The 15,543-nt window shown below is 51.5% G+C and overlaps 1 protein-coding gene across 1 annotated transcript; it reads right to left on the bottom strand.

Moving 5' to 3' along the window:
* Positions 1-4,112: 4,112 nt before the first annotated feature.
* EI90DRAFT_3125842 (uncharacterized protein) lies at positions 4,113-4,507 on the bottom strand (the record flags this gene model as incomplete). The annotated part of the gene is made up of 3 exons (XM_039063873.1): positions 4,113-4,289; positions 4,349-4,395; positions 4,459-4,507. 3 exons carry the CDS (start codon positions 4,505-4,507, stop codon positions 4,113-4,115), a joined length of 273 nt encoding a protein of 90 aa, XP_038914448.1.
* Positions 4,508-15,543: the final 11,036 nt, after the last annotated feature.

The raw sequence follows: 15,543 nt of genomic DNA, 5'->3' as shown, positions 1-15,543 counted from the left end.
GAACAGGCCCTGGTCGGTCGCAAATGCCACCTTCCACTTGTCACCATCTTTGATCTGCACATTGTTGAACCCCCAGCACAGATCTAGTGCCGAGAAATACTTCACATTTCAAAGGCGCACAAGGACATCAGAGATGAGTAGGAGGGGGTACGAGTTCTTGACTGTTATCTCATTGAATTTTTGATAGTCTTGGACCAGGCACAGGGACCCATCTTTCTTTTTGACAAAGAATACCAGGGCACCCATTGGCAACTTCGATGGGCATATGCATCCATTCCGCAGGTTTTCACATAGGAACTCATCTAGTTCCTTCTGCTCTGGCCAGGACAGAGGGAAAGTCTTCCCTCTGGGGAGCTTAGCATCGGGGGTCAGATCAATGGCGTGGTACCAGGGCTTCCAGGGGGGCAGCACATCGAAGGCCTCTTTTGAGAATACGGCCTGGAAGTCCCTGTAGTGCTCTGGTACCAGCTCCTCCAACGTTGATGGTTTCGCCTCCATGTCCTGGTGTCAGAGACCAGGTTTGAGACGAAGGGAAGTCTCCGTGGCGGAGGGCTTCAGCCTCAGCGACTTATGCCAAGAGCGCTGTGCCTAGTAACATGTCCATGCCCTAACTTACTAACTGGCAACCAGAACCGAAAGGGGGTAACTCTAGTCGATTTTATTACTGAAGTGTAACCTATGTACAAGTTGGATATATATATGGTTACAGCGAAGACGGGTCCACAAATGGCGGAGCCAAACGGAGCGGAGCTAACGGGGTTAAACATTAGCTGACTGAATATTACCGACGAGTCAGGTTGCAGGGTTAACGGAAAGGCAGGCGATAACCCAGAAACAGAAAGGAGGGATAGGCCCAAAGGTGGGCTCTGCAGGGCAGGCGAGTGTATTGCCCAGCAGAGGCAGGAGTGCGCTAGCGGACGTCGGAGCTGTCCGGAAGTCTTCGGGGCTCCATACTTAGGGAGGCATAGGTAATAAATTGAAAGGAGGGGGTGGTGACCATCGAGGGGTACTGAGGGAATTGCGGAATACGGGAGCTCCGAGGTTAGTGAAGAAGGAGCAGAGGTAGACCAGAGGGATCAGAAGGACCGGAAGTCGATGGCCAGGGATGGATATGACACCAGGGCTTCCTCTGCTAAGCACTGGGATGGCGTTGTCATTGCCCTTAAGTCATGTCCCCACTCTGGTGGGATTCAGTAACTCATGAAAAGTGATAGATGCTCCATGGGCTCCATGGAATTTCATGAAAATTCATGGGATTCCATGGGATTCCATGGGATTTGTTGAAATTTCATGGATTTTCATGGATTTTCATGGAGTTCCATGGATTTTCTGACAAATTACATGACTTTTACAGCCTCCCATGGGTGATCATGGGCTTCTGTGGATGTTCATGGACTCCCATGGATGTTCATGGAATCCCATAGATATTCATGGACTCCCATGGGCATTCATGGACTCTCATGGGTACCCATGGGTGCTCATGGACACCCATGGATGCTCATGAACTCCCAAAGGCCATTTATGTAACAGCTTCTATGTGCTTGTTATTTTGCTCTGTTACAAGGATTTGACACTCAATGCTGCCACAGTGATGTGCAGATGGTCAGAGCAGAGGGGGGGGTTTCCATTGTTCAATCAAGTGTGAAGCAAATATTGCCATAATTAATGATGAAAGTTACTGAAGACAGGTAGCACTGACATGTCTATATTCACCAATACTATTCACATAAATTTTGCTGTGATCAAAACTGATGGAGATGTATGCATGTTTTTCCCTGGGCTCCTCACATGTATGATGCACCTGTGATTGGTTGTAAGGATTGTATTCCCCACCCTTAACCATATATGTAGCCTCATTATGGTATGTACTGATGGACTGGGAGTGTGAGGCTACACCAGTGCTTAAACAAGCACACCAACATATTCAGTGGACACTTGCAGTTGTGGCACAAAAATCAAAGTTCATATTTATTATTATAGAAATGGGATTTTCCCATTTTTAGCCTCTTACGGGCTCTGTGGAGTACAGTATCCCATGCCATGTAAATAGTTAGTATCCAACAACTATCATCACACAAAACCTGGCCCAACCATGTTATTGTAAACCCAGCTCTCACAACCTCTGCCACATTATCTGTAGAATCATCCCTATGCTGACCCCCTATGCTGCACCCAAAACCTATGGAAATGGACCAATTCAGCCCCACAGTTCTAACATTTATACAGACTCCTGTTGACAAAGACTGGATTTGAAAGGGAGGTATGACTCAGTGTTCAGAGGGCTTTGGCCTCAGCAACTCAAGCCAGGAGTGCTGTGCCCAGTAGCATGTTGGGGCCCTAATTTGCAGATACATGAGAAGTCTAGGTGGAGGGCCCATAAATGGCAGGAACCAGGTGGAGCTGACATAACAGGGTCAAGGGTTAGCCAACTAAATATTACTGGCAACTTGGGTTACAGGTTTAACAGACAAAGGAGAATGGAGAGGGCAGTCCAAAGGCAGACTTGCAGGGCAGGCAACTAAATGGCCCAACAGAGTCAGGGGTGTGCTTGTGGACATTGGAGCTGTCTGGAGGCCTTTGGGGTTCCATACTTAGGGAGGTGTAAGTAATATATGGAAATGGGGGGTGGTGACCATTGGGGGGCTCTGAGGTTGGTATGAGTGGAGCAGAGGTAATCAGGGATGGCTGGAGGTGACAGAAGGTGGTGGCAGAGGATGGATATGACACCTGTGAAGACATATGTATAAAGGCTTTTGGTTGGGTCCCCATGGGTCTCTGAGTCCTGCAATTTCAACTGATATTTTCACTTGCTATAGTATTGTCAGGGCACCTCACCTGAACATACAACCCTGAAACTCCTCCCCCCAGTCTCTCCCCATTTTTCCCTATTTTTCCATGTGTATTTACAACCAGGAGCCCACATACAGACCCATGTGACACCCTTTCCAAGCTGTGGGAATGCGCCTGCAGTCACACTATAAACTGGCACAGTCCACTTCCTTTTATAGTAGCTTAGTAGGGGGGAAACTCACCCTTCTTCTCAACTCACTCCCCACTTAGCCCCCTCAGTGAGTTTGAGGAACTACAGGCAGGATCTAGTGCCCCACTGCCCAGAACACTGCACACACCCAACTCTGAGGTCAGGCTGCCCCTGAATGAGGGCTGAGTCTTGACAAGTATGTTGTTGTTCATGCACTGTCATGGACTTCTGTGGACCTCCATAAACATCCATGAACATTCATGGACATTCATGGACCCTTCTAATAATGCTCCCATGGGTATTCATGGGTATCCATGGGCATTCATGGTACCCATGGAATTTCACAGAAATTGGAAGATAATGTTGTACATGGGCTTTCATGGATGTCCATGGGTGTTCATGGCCCCCCATAAAAATCCATGAAAGCCCATGAAAGCCCATGAAAGCCCACAAAAGCCCATGAAAGCCCATGAAAGCCCATGGAAACCCATGAAAACCCATGGATATCCATGGAGCCCATGGGAGATATGTATCACACTTTTCAGATGTTACTCGGTGGGATTATGGCAGCGTAAATCCCGTCCCCAAGCTCTACTTCAAGGGTTCGCTCCATGGTCACTTGTGGCAACCGGCAGGAGGAGGGGCACCAGGACATGACGACTTTCTGCTGTACCCAGTTGACTTCCGGGTTGTGGTGTAACAACCACGAATGCCCAATAATGAGGGACTGCTGCCCTAGGTTTGCAACAGCGAAGCGGGCCCACTCCGTGTGTTGACCAAACGTCAGCAGGGCTTCCAGCTCTTCAGTGATGGCTCCATTCTCATTGGGTGTTCCATCTACGTTTCGTACTGGGACAGGTTGGGGGAGCAGGGTCGTCTCGAGCCTGTGTTTTCTGACAAAGTCTGGGCTTACGAAGTTCCCAGTTGTGCTGGAGTCTAACAGCACTGATGCAAGCGGGCTAGAGATCTAACCCCCTAAATGCAAGCAAATTCGTGGGGAGGGAGTCTGGGATGTCCTAAGCTTGTCCTAGGTTCGGTCTGGGTGCTAACAAAACAAAAATCACAAAAACTCGTTAAGAATTACGTACCCCCTGGTCCATCTTGGACAATCGTCAGGGATCCCTTATAATACTCAAGGAGTCAAGCTTAGAATTTCTCTCTTTTTCTTGGATCTCTCAGCGCTTGTCAGGATACCGAGCTGCTCGGAGCTAAGGTCAAGAGATCCAGTGGAAGTGGAGGTAAGACTAGGAAGGTCTGGGTCGGTCTCAATAGGAGAACTGCAAGGTGTGCTAGGCGACACAGGCTCCAGCTGAGCAGCAAGGGGAAATGAGTTGTATTCCAGCCACTATGTTACTATGTACAACATACCTGAGCAGCGAGGGGAAATGAGAGAAGAAAGCTGGTCTTCCTGCTCGCTACTCAGGGTGTAATATACTGTAGCCCACACACACAGCTAATCTATGAGGCACTTTACATACCAACAATCAATGATCCAGGTTTGTCTGGCTGTGTTGGATCATGGATCATGGAACATGGATCTTGGAGTGGGATCAGATCATAAGGCTGTACAGGGATCATGGATCATGGAATCTGGGTGATCATAGATCATGGAATCAGATCATGATGGTAAGTAGGCTGGAAGTGGCCGGAAGTGGGTGTACTCTGACAGTGCTACAGTCTTTTTGTAGTCAAAAGGGAGATCGCTCTTCCATTCCTATGTGTACAGAGCTTTTAAACACATGGAACGGCAATAATGTGGAAAAACAAATGAAAAGAAAATATAAAACCAAAGATTGTTGCTACAGACACCATGTGGACCGTTTAGTATGGCCAATAAGTCCAATGGCCGACATGGAAGTTCAATAAAAGAAAGACAGGAGTGATAAGCCGGTCATATCTGCTAATAATTGCCATCCTCCACCAATTTCCACCATCAAACTACACTCATCCACCTCTTCCTACCCGTAGCATCCTTTGTGATTTTTCTGAATTTTTCTGAGCACTCCAGAGTGCATTTTGGTTGTTTGTTTACTTCAGGATGGCTTGTGATTTCCATTTTGGGCTGAAAACCAGTTTTGCGATCTCCCAAAGTACGGATCTCAGCTCCGCCGCACAGGACTTTTGACACTGCCACTCTCACATGCCTTTCAACATTGTGCAGAACCTCACGGTAAGATGAGAAATCACCACCACCATTGTTCCACAATGGCTGGGTCGATCTGGACGAAATTCAGGGAATCCATAGTCATGATTTTTCTCTATTTCTTGAGCCCTTGATCGTCTTTTGGCAGCCAGTAGCGCCAAGCATAGTTTTTGGGCTGGACCAATTCAGTACCAGCACATTATGCACAATTGTACTCCATAATAAATGAAATAAAATGTTCTTATGCGCCATTGGCATTGGTAGGTGATCATCACATATGGGAAATCCTTAAGGAACATAAAACTGCGAAAATACTGGCGGTGTAGGGTATAGTAGGTTATCCTGCCTACACCGACACAGCAACCATGGTGAGGGACGGTAGTGTGGTCACTTTCACCTTCATGTTGAGGGAGTGGGGGGACTGTTTGGCAAGCACACAGATGGCAGGCAGGGAGACAGCCACCTGGGGTGGTAGGCTAGCAGCTCTGGTGTGTTCTCTGGCTGAGGATGTGGTTTTCCTCTGTTTTTTAGCAATTACCTGGTGGAATTTGGATAGCAGCGCAGACTTGCATGTCTCTCTGTATCTACACTGGGTACTATTGCTCAGGGGTGGCTGGGACACATCCTTCACTGGTCGCCTACTTGAAAACCCTCCATGGGGTCTGCTTCCTCTGCCTCCTCATCCCTCTCAGGTGTCCCCATCAGTTGGCTCCTCAGCCCCTCTGCAAGCGCTCGAAGGTCCTCTGGGTGCATGCAGCGTATTTGGCAGACCTTCAGGAGGGGGCATGTCAGGGACAGCTCTGAAAGTGGTGAGGTCCCAGCATGCAGGGCTCAGTGGGACAAATAGCGGCTATGTGTAGCAGCGGTCCTGTCCTGGGGTGAGCGTCCCTGACCACTTAGTTTGAAGTGGGAATGTGAGAAGAAGGCTACTTCTTCAGTTCCACTCCAGCTGTTATTATATACATGCAGGGTCGATCATGTGGGGTGCGCCATGTCACCCTTGCACACAGCCATGGCTCTCCAGGTGTCTCCATGGGAGATCCCAAGAGGGTCCATTGTAGGTGTGAGGTGAGCACAGTGGTGGTGACAGCGATATGGGGATGGTAAGATACAGGAGGGGGAATGGGCATGTGCACCGGTGGTACATTGAACAGTGGGAAAGGTGGTCCATGTAAGAGAGAGAAAGAGAGAAAGAAAGAAGAAAGATACAAGGAAGAAAGAGGAAAGGAAGAAGATGCAGTGCAGAGCAGGGAAGCAGAGCAGGGGTCAGGTGGGGCATGTCAGGGCATGCCCTGACATCACCCCCTCCTTAAGCCACTTCACCTCGAAGTAGCTGGGCGGTCTTCTCTTTCTCTCCCTGGGGCATGAGGGTGTGTCCACTGGAAATCTTCCACTAGGTCGGGGGCATGGGTCAGGTGGTTGCACGTGAGCCACTGGTTCTCTGAGTTTGGCCAGCCTGTATACTTTACCAAGTACCAGAGTTTTCAGCACCACCATCTGGAGTCCAGGATTTTTTCGACCTCATACTCCTCTTCCCTGTCTACGAGGTCTGGGCCCAGGCAGGGGTTGGCAGGGCGTTCCACGATCTCATCAGGGCAGTGTGGCCTGATGTTCATCATGGACACAACCGGGTGGATTCCCTTCTGTCACGCGATGAGTCGGAGTTTGACGGCAGTGGGGGAGACAACTTTGGTGATCCTGAAGGGGCCAATCCACTTGTGGTTGTCAGGGCCCGGCCCTCGTTCCGCGACAGGCCCAGGGGGATCCTCCTAGTCGCTGGGGTATCTAGTCCCAGTCCGAGATCTTCAAACTCACTGAGGGGGCTAGCCCCAGCCTTCACAGGAAATGAGTTGCTGTGCATTTAGGGAGAAGGTAGTTACACTTGCCTTCACAGGAAATGAGTTGAGAAGAAGGGTAACCTTCTCAACCTCCTGTGAAGCCGCTACAAATGGGAGTCGGGAACTATACAGTTTTCGGCTCTTTGCCGACTTTCCATAATTGGCACCCCCCCATGGGAAGATTCTGGGCGAGCTGCTCACCCAGAAAGTTCCCACAGTCATGGCTGTGATGGTTTCTGGGCGAGTTACTCGCCCAGAACATTCCCATGGGTCTGCATGCATGCAGGATTGTGGAACAGTGAAGGGAAAAATAGGAGAAAATGGGGGAGGGGTGCCTGGGGGTGTGTGGGGTCAGGGGCTGTGCCCTGACAGTGGTCTAGCTTCTTGGTCGGATGGTCAGTCATGTAGTTCTGGGTGCTAAGCCAGACCTGGTCACCTTCTTGGTATGTAGGGGCTGCCCTGCAATTGCGGTTGTAGTAGCAGGCCATCTCATCTGCCATGTGCTCCAGCGCTGCCTTCGCCTCCTCTTGCATTTTCATCATTCTTGAGGAGAACGCATCTGCGGCTTCCACCTCGGATGTGTGCGTGGGCTCTGTCTCCATCCTGGGGTGTTGCCTGTTGTTGAGCTCAAAGGGGGTTTGGCAGGTAGTGGAGTGGACGTGGTTGTTGTAGGTGAACTCCACTAGCAGGAGCCAGTCCGCCCAGTCGTCTTGGTGGTGGTTGACGAACACTCGAAGGTAGGCTTCTATCTCCTGGTTTACCCACTCGGTTTGTCCATCCATCTGGGGGTGGTAGGGTGTTGAGGGGGTGAGCTTGACTCCGAGGAGGTCTGCGAGTTCCTTCAAGAAGCAGGAGATGAAGGCACTTCCTCTATTGCTGAGGATCTCTTCAGGTAGGCCATGGTGCCTCCAGACGTGTTTGAGGAAGAGCCACACGATTCCCACTGAGTCCACCATCGTCACTGTAGGGACCACATGGATGCGCTTGGACAGGTGGTCCACCACGACAAGAATGGCATTGTACCCCTTCGACTTGGGAAGCTCCCCTACCATGTCGACAGAGATCACTTGCCAGTGGTGTGTGGGGACCTTGTTTGGGATGAGCTTTCCGACCTTACAGGAGGGGAAAGACTTGATGCGGTTACAGGTGTCGCACCCACACACATACCATCCTACATACTCCACCATCCGGGGCCACCAGTAGTCATGGGAGACAAGTTCCAGGGTCTTCCATCGCTGTTACGGGGATGGGGGAAATTCCCCATTCCTCGATCCGTTCTTATAGTGGGATGACGAGGGTCATGTATAGTTTGTACCATAACTGGAAGTGTAATCGATGAGTCTTGCCCGGGAGTGGACGATCGAATTCCCATCGATCATGATGGGTGATGTAGTGAGCTATTAAGGGGTTGATGATATGTAGTCGGAGATACCAGGACAGATGGGCCAGCCACGGGTACTTGGCGCTCCTCAATGGAGCGTACCGTGTGCGAGGTTACGACTTGCGGGATGGACGAGAACCTCGTGTAGTTGCCATCGGGTACTTGGCGTTCGCAGTGCGAACGTACCGGTGGCGGGTTGATATCATAGGCGTGCAATGAGGACCGACTATTAGGGCCTTCGGTGACTTGGCGTTCCCAAGGGGAACGTACCGTTGGCGGGGACACATGTTGACTGGCAAAGGAAGTAACAGACGGCGGATGGGCGGCTACTTGGCGTTCACGTAGCGAACGTGCCGGCATCGCGGGTGAGGGGGCCTCATAGAGTTCGCGATCACTATGATCGTGATGGGATGTCGTATGTTGAGTACTGGGGGGAGAGCGTAGTGATGAAGAACCATAGGGTACAGATTCAATAGGACGATACACATGTCGAGAGTCTTCGACTCTCGACCTCGAGTTCTCGCGGCGAGGGCCGTTAGAGGACTCGATATACCCAGACTTATAAGACATATTGAGAGTTGTACAGTCACACGAGTTCAGTTGAGTCACAGGGAGGGTTGTTACAGAAGATGGTACACGAAGCAGTTGTAGAGCAGTTGTTAGTTAGCGGGAACCGCCTTCGGCGGTTTCCGTACATGACGCGTGACTATCTACAAATGGTAAGGTCGCGGGATTTCCCGCGAAACACAAATAACCTCGGCCAGCACCAAAACCCCAGTTGGGGAAAGCTTTGCACGAGGGGGGGGGAAAGGGGTAGAACGGGTAAGGAGGATAGAGTATCGGGATAGAGGATGAAAGGGAGAAAGAAAGGAGGAACGATAGTGAGGAGGGGTCTTTGACCATGTGACGGATATGGTCGTTGGAGACTCCGTATCCGTAACAATCGCCCTGGGTGCCCTGTCGCCTGTGCGTCATGGTGTAACTGCACCAGGTCGTGGCAGAGTTGCAGGTCCTTGGGGACATATATTCTCCCCCTGTATAGGACTAGCTCTCCCTGTTTCTCCCATTCATCTGACCTAACCATCCCTTCTCCTAGTTCTCACATGGCCTTCACCACACTCTCATCCAGGTCCCTTGCTCCACGGATCCTCTCGAGGATAGTCATCTCTTCTCCTTCTACAGAGATCACCTCCATTGCATGGGTTTCAAACCAAGTTGGTTGGAGGAGTGTCAGCCCCTCATTGTCATCCTTACCCCTCGGGTGGTCAGCATGGTGCGAGAGTGCATCTGGTTTCCCCATGAGCTTTCCTGGGTGGTGGATGAGGGTAAAGTGGAACTGAGAGAGGAAGAGTGACCACCATGCTTGGTGCTGGTTCAGGCACTGCATGGTGTGGAAGTACCCTAGATTACAGTGGTCAGTGTAGACATCAACCTTCTCCTCTGCTCCTTGCAGGAAATGCCACCATTCCTTGAGGGCATGCACTATCACGAGCATGAAGTTGGAAGTGTCGCACTTGAGTTTGAAGTGGCCTGTGTCAGTGGGGAAGGCGAGGATGGGGGCAGAAGTGATGGTGTCCTTGAGGGCACGGAATGCGCAGTCCTCATCCAGTCCCCAGGCCCATGCCTTTGTCTTGCAGGTTAATGCATGGAGGGGGTGGGCTGTCTTGGAGAAGTCTTTGATGAACTGGCGATAGAAGTTGACAAACCCCAAGAAAGACTGCACCTCTTTGACCTTGGTTGGGGTTGGCCAGTTGAGGACTCTTCAGATTTTCACAGGATCCATTGCGACGCTTCCCTTGGCGATGATGAGGCCGAGATATTCGATTCGGGTCCACTCAAACTTAGGCTTCAGGAAGAGCTTCCTTCTTCACAGTGTTTCCAGAACCTTGCAGACAACCTTCCGGTGCTCTTCCAGGGTGGTGGTGAAGATCAGGATGTCATCCATGTAGCAGATGACGACCTCCTGGTCGATGAAGTCTTGGAGCATGTCATTCAGCATGGTCTGGAACGTTGCTGGGGAGTTGCATAGGCCAAAGAACATGACAGTAGGCTCAAACAACCCCCGGTTGGTCGAGAATGCTGCTTTCCATTCATCGCTGTCCTTGATGCAGACATTGTTGAACCCCCAGCGGAGGTCTAGTGCCGAGAAGTATTTGGCATTTCAGAGGCATGCAAGGATGTCCGAGATGAGGGGGAGGGGGTATGAGTTCTTCACTGTGATCTCATTGAGCTTGTGGTAGTCCTGGACCAGGCGTAACGATCCATCCTTCTTTTTGACAAAGAAGACTGGCGCCCCCATTGGGGACTTGGATGGCCATATGCATCCATTCTGCAGGTTCTCATGGAGGAACTCGTCTAGTTCCTTCTGCTCTGGCCTTGACAGGGGGAAGGTCCTCCCTCTCAGGAGTTTGGCCTCTGGTGCCAGGTCTATTGCATGGTCCCAAGGCTTCTGCAGGGTAGCTGGTCAAAGCCTCCTTCGAGAATACATCTCGGAAGTCTTGGTACTGCTCTGGCACCAGTGCCTCAAACTGTGCAGGTTCTGCCTCCAGCTTGCAGGCCTCCTGGGCCATCCACTGCGACAGTGTTGTAGTTGCTCTTAGCTCATGTCCCCACCCTGGGGGAATGATAGCAGCATAGATCCCATCCCAGGGCTCTATTGTGGGGTCTGAGTCAGCTCGTGCTCATGTCGACTGGCAGGATGTCGGGCAGCAGGACATGGTGACTTTCTGCTGTGTCTAGTCCACTTCTGGGTTGTGGTGTAGCAGCCATGAGTGTCCTATAATGAGGGACTGCCTCCCAAGGTTTGCGACAGCGAAGCGGGCCCGCTCCGTGTGTTGCCTGAATGTCAAGAGGGCCTCTAGTTCCTCAGTTATGGCTCCATTCTCATTCAGGGTTCCATCGACGTTGCATACAGGGATGGGCTGGGGAAGTGGGGTCATCTCGAGCCCATGTTTTCTGACAAACTCGGGCTCACGAAGTTCCCTGTGGCTCCAGAATCTAGGAGTGCTGACACGGAGATGGTGGCAAGGGAGATTAAGGCAGTTAGCTTTACGGTGAGGTTGAGGGACCTGGGAGGCTGCTTGGACAGCACATAGATGGCAGGCAGCAGGACCGCTACCTCCAGCACCGTTTCTGGGGCTTCTCTGCCCTTGCTGGTTGAGGATGCATTTTTCCTCTTCTTCTTGGCAATGACTTGGTGGAATTTAGATATCGGCGCTGGGTTAGGTGCCTCATGGTATCTACACAAGCTAGTACTATCGCCTGCAGGCGGCCAGGGTGCGTCCCTCACCGGTTGCCTTCCTGAAAATCCTCCTGGGCCCCTGCTTCCTGCCCTTCTCCCTCTGTCTCTGGTTTGTCTACCAGCTGTCTCCTCAGCCCCTCCATGAGTGCCCTGAGGTCTTCAGGGTGCATCCGTCTGGCTCAGTGGGTTTTTGATTGCAGGCAATCCTGCACAATGTGCCCTGGTGCGTTGCAATTGTAGCACAGCCTGTTTCACCTCTGGTCGATCCTTGAGCAGTCGAGGTCCATGGGCTGTGGCCCTGCTCCTGCCATGGGATGGGGCGCAGGGGGCTGGGGTGTGGTGGCAGTGGGTAGGGGGTGTGGCTGCAGGAGAGTGGTAGGGAGTGGGGGCCTGGCAGGGGCCAGGTGGGGTTGCATCACCTGGAAACGCTGCCACTGGTTGTTGAGCAGAGTGGCCTTGCATTTCCACTCGGCCCAGGTCATCGGCATGGGGTGGAGGCAGTAAATGCTCTCACGGAGCTGGGAGTTGATCACCTGTTCGAAGCAATCTACTAGCCCCACGTCCCCTAGCCATGAGGCGGGCCCAAGGATCTCAAACTCCTGAATGATCTTATCCATGGAGTCACTGCCCTGCCGCAGAGTGGCCAGCTTCTGTCTGGCTGTGGCCTTGCAGTTTGGGTCCTGGAACATGGCATCGAGTTCCATGTTGAACTTGTCCATGGTGAGCTGGGGGGAGCCCGTCATCAGTAGCATGATGGTGCGCTGCATCGCCCACGCCCCCGCAGTCCCTCCCTTCATGTAGGATAGGACAAAGAGGATCTGGGAGAGGGCATTGGGGAATTCCGCTGCTTGGACATGGAAGTATATGCCGCATTCGGCCTTGAAGTGGTCAAGGTCTTTGGCTGCTCCAGAGAAGGCAGTGGGGGGGGGGGTGACTTTAGGCAGTTTGGGTCTGGGGGCAGGTGTGGGTGTTGGTGTGGGCATCGGCACTGGTGCAGGCGCAGCTGGGGGCTGATTTTGAGCTTGGAGCTCTTGGAATCGGGACAGCAGCTCATCGTACTGCTCTTTGGTCACCATGGCAGGGGAGGCGGGGGAGATGAGGTTGAAGCCTTCTTCTGCTGTCAGGGACAGCTCCGAAAGCGGTGAGGTCCTGGCATGTGGGGCTCGGTGGGATGAATAGCGGCTATGCATAGCGGCAGTCCCATCCCAGGGTGAGCGTCCCCAACCACTTAGTTTGAAGTGGGATGTGAGAAGAAGGCTACTTCTTTGGTTCCCACTCCAGCTGTTATTATATACATGTGGGGTTGATCACGTGGGGTGTGCCACGTCACCCTTGCACACAGCCATGGCTCTCCGGGTGTCTCCACAGGAGATCCCGAGAGGGTCCGTTGTAGGTGCGAGGTGAGCGTGGCAGTGGTGACAGCGATATGGGGATGGTAAGATACAGGAGGGGGAATGGGCATGTGCACTGGTGGTACATTGAACAGCAGGAAAGGTGGTCCATGTAAGAGAGAGAAAGAGAGAAAGAAAGAAGAAAGAAACAAGGAAGAAAGAGGAAAGGAAGAAGATGCAGAGCAGGGAAGCAGAGCAGGGGTCGGGTGGGGCATGTCAGGGCAGTCTCGTGCAAAGTGCCTAGGGGCATTGCAGTTATGGCACAGCCCTCGTTGCTGGTCTGCCCTCGAGTGGTCGAGCTCCATTGGCTGAGGGGGTGCAGCTAGAGGGCCGCAGTTGTGGTGGCAGCATGTGAGGTCTCTATAGAAAATATAGGGTTATGGCAGTTCCAGGGCCGGGGTCGGACAAGATGACAGTAGACCGCTGAATAAAATTGTCGGCACAAACATATGTAAATACATGTTTCGAGGCTGTCCTCCAACAGTCTCTGGGGTAGCTCAGCACACAGAGCCGTAAGTGATACAAATGTGTGTATTTTACAGTAGTGTGTAAGCAGTTCCCCAGAGGTTCCCGCTTACCCATGTGACTATATGTATCTAATTGCATGTGGCTTGGGGTTCGGGGCTATTGCCCTGACATTCTCCCCCCTTGCATTGCATTTGTGACACATACAAGGTTGATGGTGAAGAAAACAAAGTTTTAATAATTGATTTACATTGAGTTTGAAATTATCAATGAGTGTTTTGTTGTCGCCACAAAGTGGGCGATTTTTGTACATGTTGGTGAAGGAGAGAGAAAGGGTTTAGGGAATAAGTGAGTGTGGGCCGTTACTTTGAAGTGAACGGCGATACATGGGTATCGCAGGGAGAAAAGTAGTGGAGTTTGTCGAAAATGAATTTTGACCCAAAGGTTGTATGTCTTTGGTGTTCCTCACTTGTTCCGTGAGGGTTCATGTGTGAGTGGTGTTTACACATGAGCGATGGTGGATGTGGGTCTTTGTCATGGCCCCGCAAAGTCCCCGCCCCTCTACCACTTTCTGCACCCCCATTCTTGCGCCGTTACTCGCACCCATTAATCTTGCCATTGCCCATCACTTAGCGGCGCCGATAGTGGTTCCCATTCTACGGCCCCGTAGCAGTGCCTCCTTTGTTCTCCCGCCACCACTTGGGTTCCTCAACCATTCGGCCAGTACCGTTTTATTCTATTCACTCGCTTAACTAACTAGCGGTTGTTATGGTCGCCGTTGATCCGCTCCTTATTGACATTCCTTTATTGACAATTGATTATTCCTTTATTGATATTTGATTTATACATATATTGACATTCTGATCCATGCACCTAGATTGTCGGCCTATCCATTCTGCCTCCCAACTTCGCCGTCCTCTGTTCCATTCATTTCTTCTGTTCCATTACCCTGGTCCTCATCGCTCTTTAGTTCTGTCGTACTTATCATCTCGCTCCCGTCCTACGCCGTACCGACCGGTCCCTTCTCTGTTCTCCTTTCTTATTTATACTTGTAGTTTACTGTCGATGTACTGGAGTTTGAATATCGACTAGAATTCCCCCCCAAGTACTTTCATCCTAAGTTCGCCTCTCAACTTCATCCTCGCTTGAGTCAACGTCACCGCAAGGTCTCCCCCGCTAACGTGAAATATGGGACAGCCTAGAACGCGTGGCGCAACACTCTGGCCAAGTCGTTGAAGCCGAAGTCCCAACCCCACAACGCCTTGCAACAGAGTAGTTCATTAGCTAAGTGACCACTCACGCCGCCATACTCCACTCCGCTTCCTGCGATCACCTCGAACACAGTTTCTGACAGTCTTTTGATGGAGTAGAGATTTCCGCAATTGTTACTTGCAGTTCCTTGCATACAGTATTGTGTGCAGGGCCTCAAGTTGGGGGAAGGTGTTTTCATGGGCACCTCGATGGCGTATTACCATGTCACTTTCCCTTTCCTCGAGGGTGGAGTCATTGCCCCGGAGGAGGGTTTTCCTCCAGGTTGTTCATCTGGACATCCAATTGCTGCATCGGATGTGATGATGTAGCCTGGGCTACATTGTTGGGCTGTGGCCTCGACGAAGTGGGCAGGTTGTTGTGTTCCTGAGCTACTTGGCTCAGGTGTGGAGTATGGTAGGTCTACCGTTCTTCCCATGGGGAAGGGTGGTCATTGGGCTGGTTGTCCAGTGTGGAGACTTGTGTCTCTTTCCCGGTATTTGGAAGCTTTCACTTCCTGCTCTGCAGTTCTTGTGGCGCGTTCCTCAGGAGTCCTGAGTGGTTTGAACTGGGACTTTAGATAGGCAGCTTTACCTAGACTTTCCCAGGAGATTTTTCCCTTGTTCTCTGGGGAATTATACTCCTCCACAAGTCTTGCAATACTCGGGAGTCCCAAGAAGTATTTCTCGGTTTCCTTTGCTTTTTCGTGAAGGGTTCTGTGTACCTTGCCACTTTTGAAGGCGGCTTCGGCCTGTTCGTACCAGTGTACGAATTCTTTCCCACTCACACTTGGCCACCAAGCATATGTGGCATTGTGCGCTGCTTCTGACCCCACTATTCTCCTCATGGGGAAGTT

The sequence above is a fragment of the Cantharellus anzutake genome (assembly GCF_015039405.1).
Source record: "Cantharellus anzutake strain C23 chromosome Unknown EI90scaffold_34, whole genome shotgun sequence".
In the NCBI taxonomy this organism is placed as follows: domain Eukaryota; kingdom Fungi; phylum Basidiomycota; class Agaricomycetes; order Cantharellales; family Hydnaceae; genus Cantharellus; species Cantharellus anzutake.
Note: the sequence above shows the minus strand (reverse complement) of the source record. Positions and strands in the feature narration are given on the sequence as shown.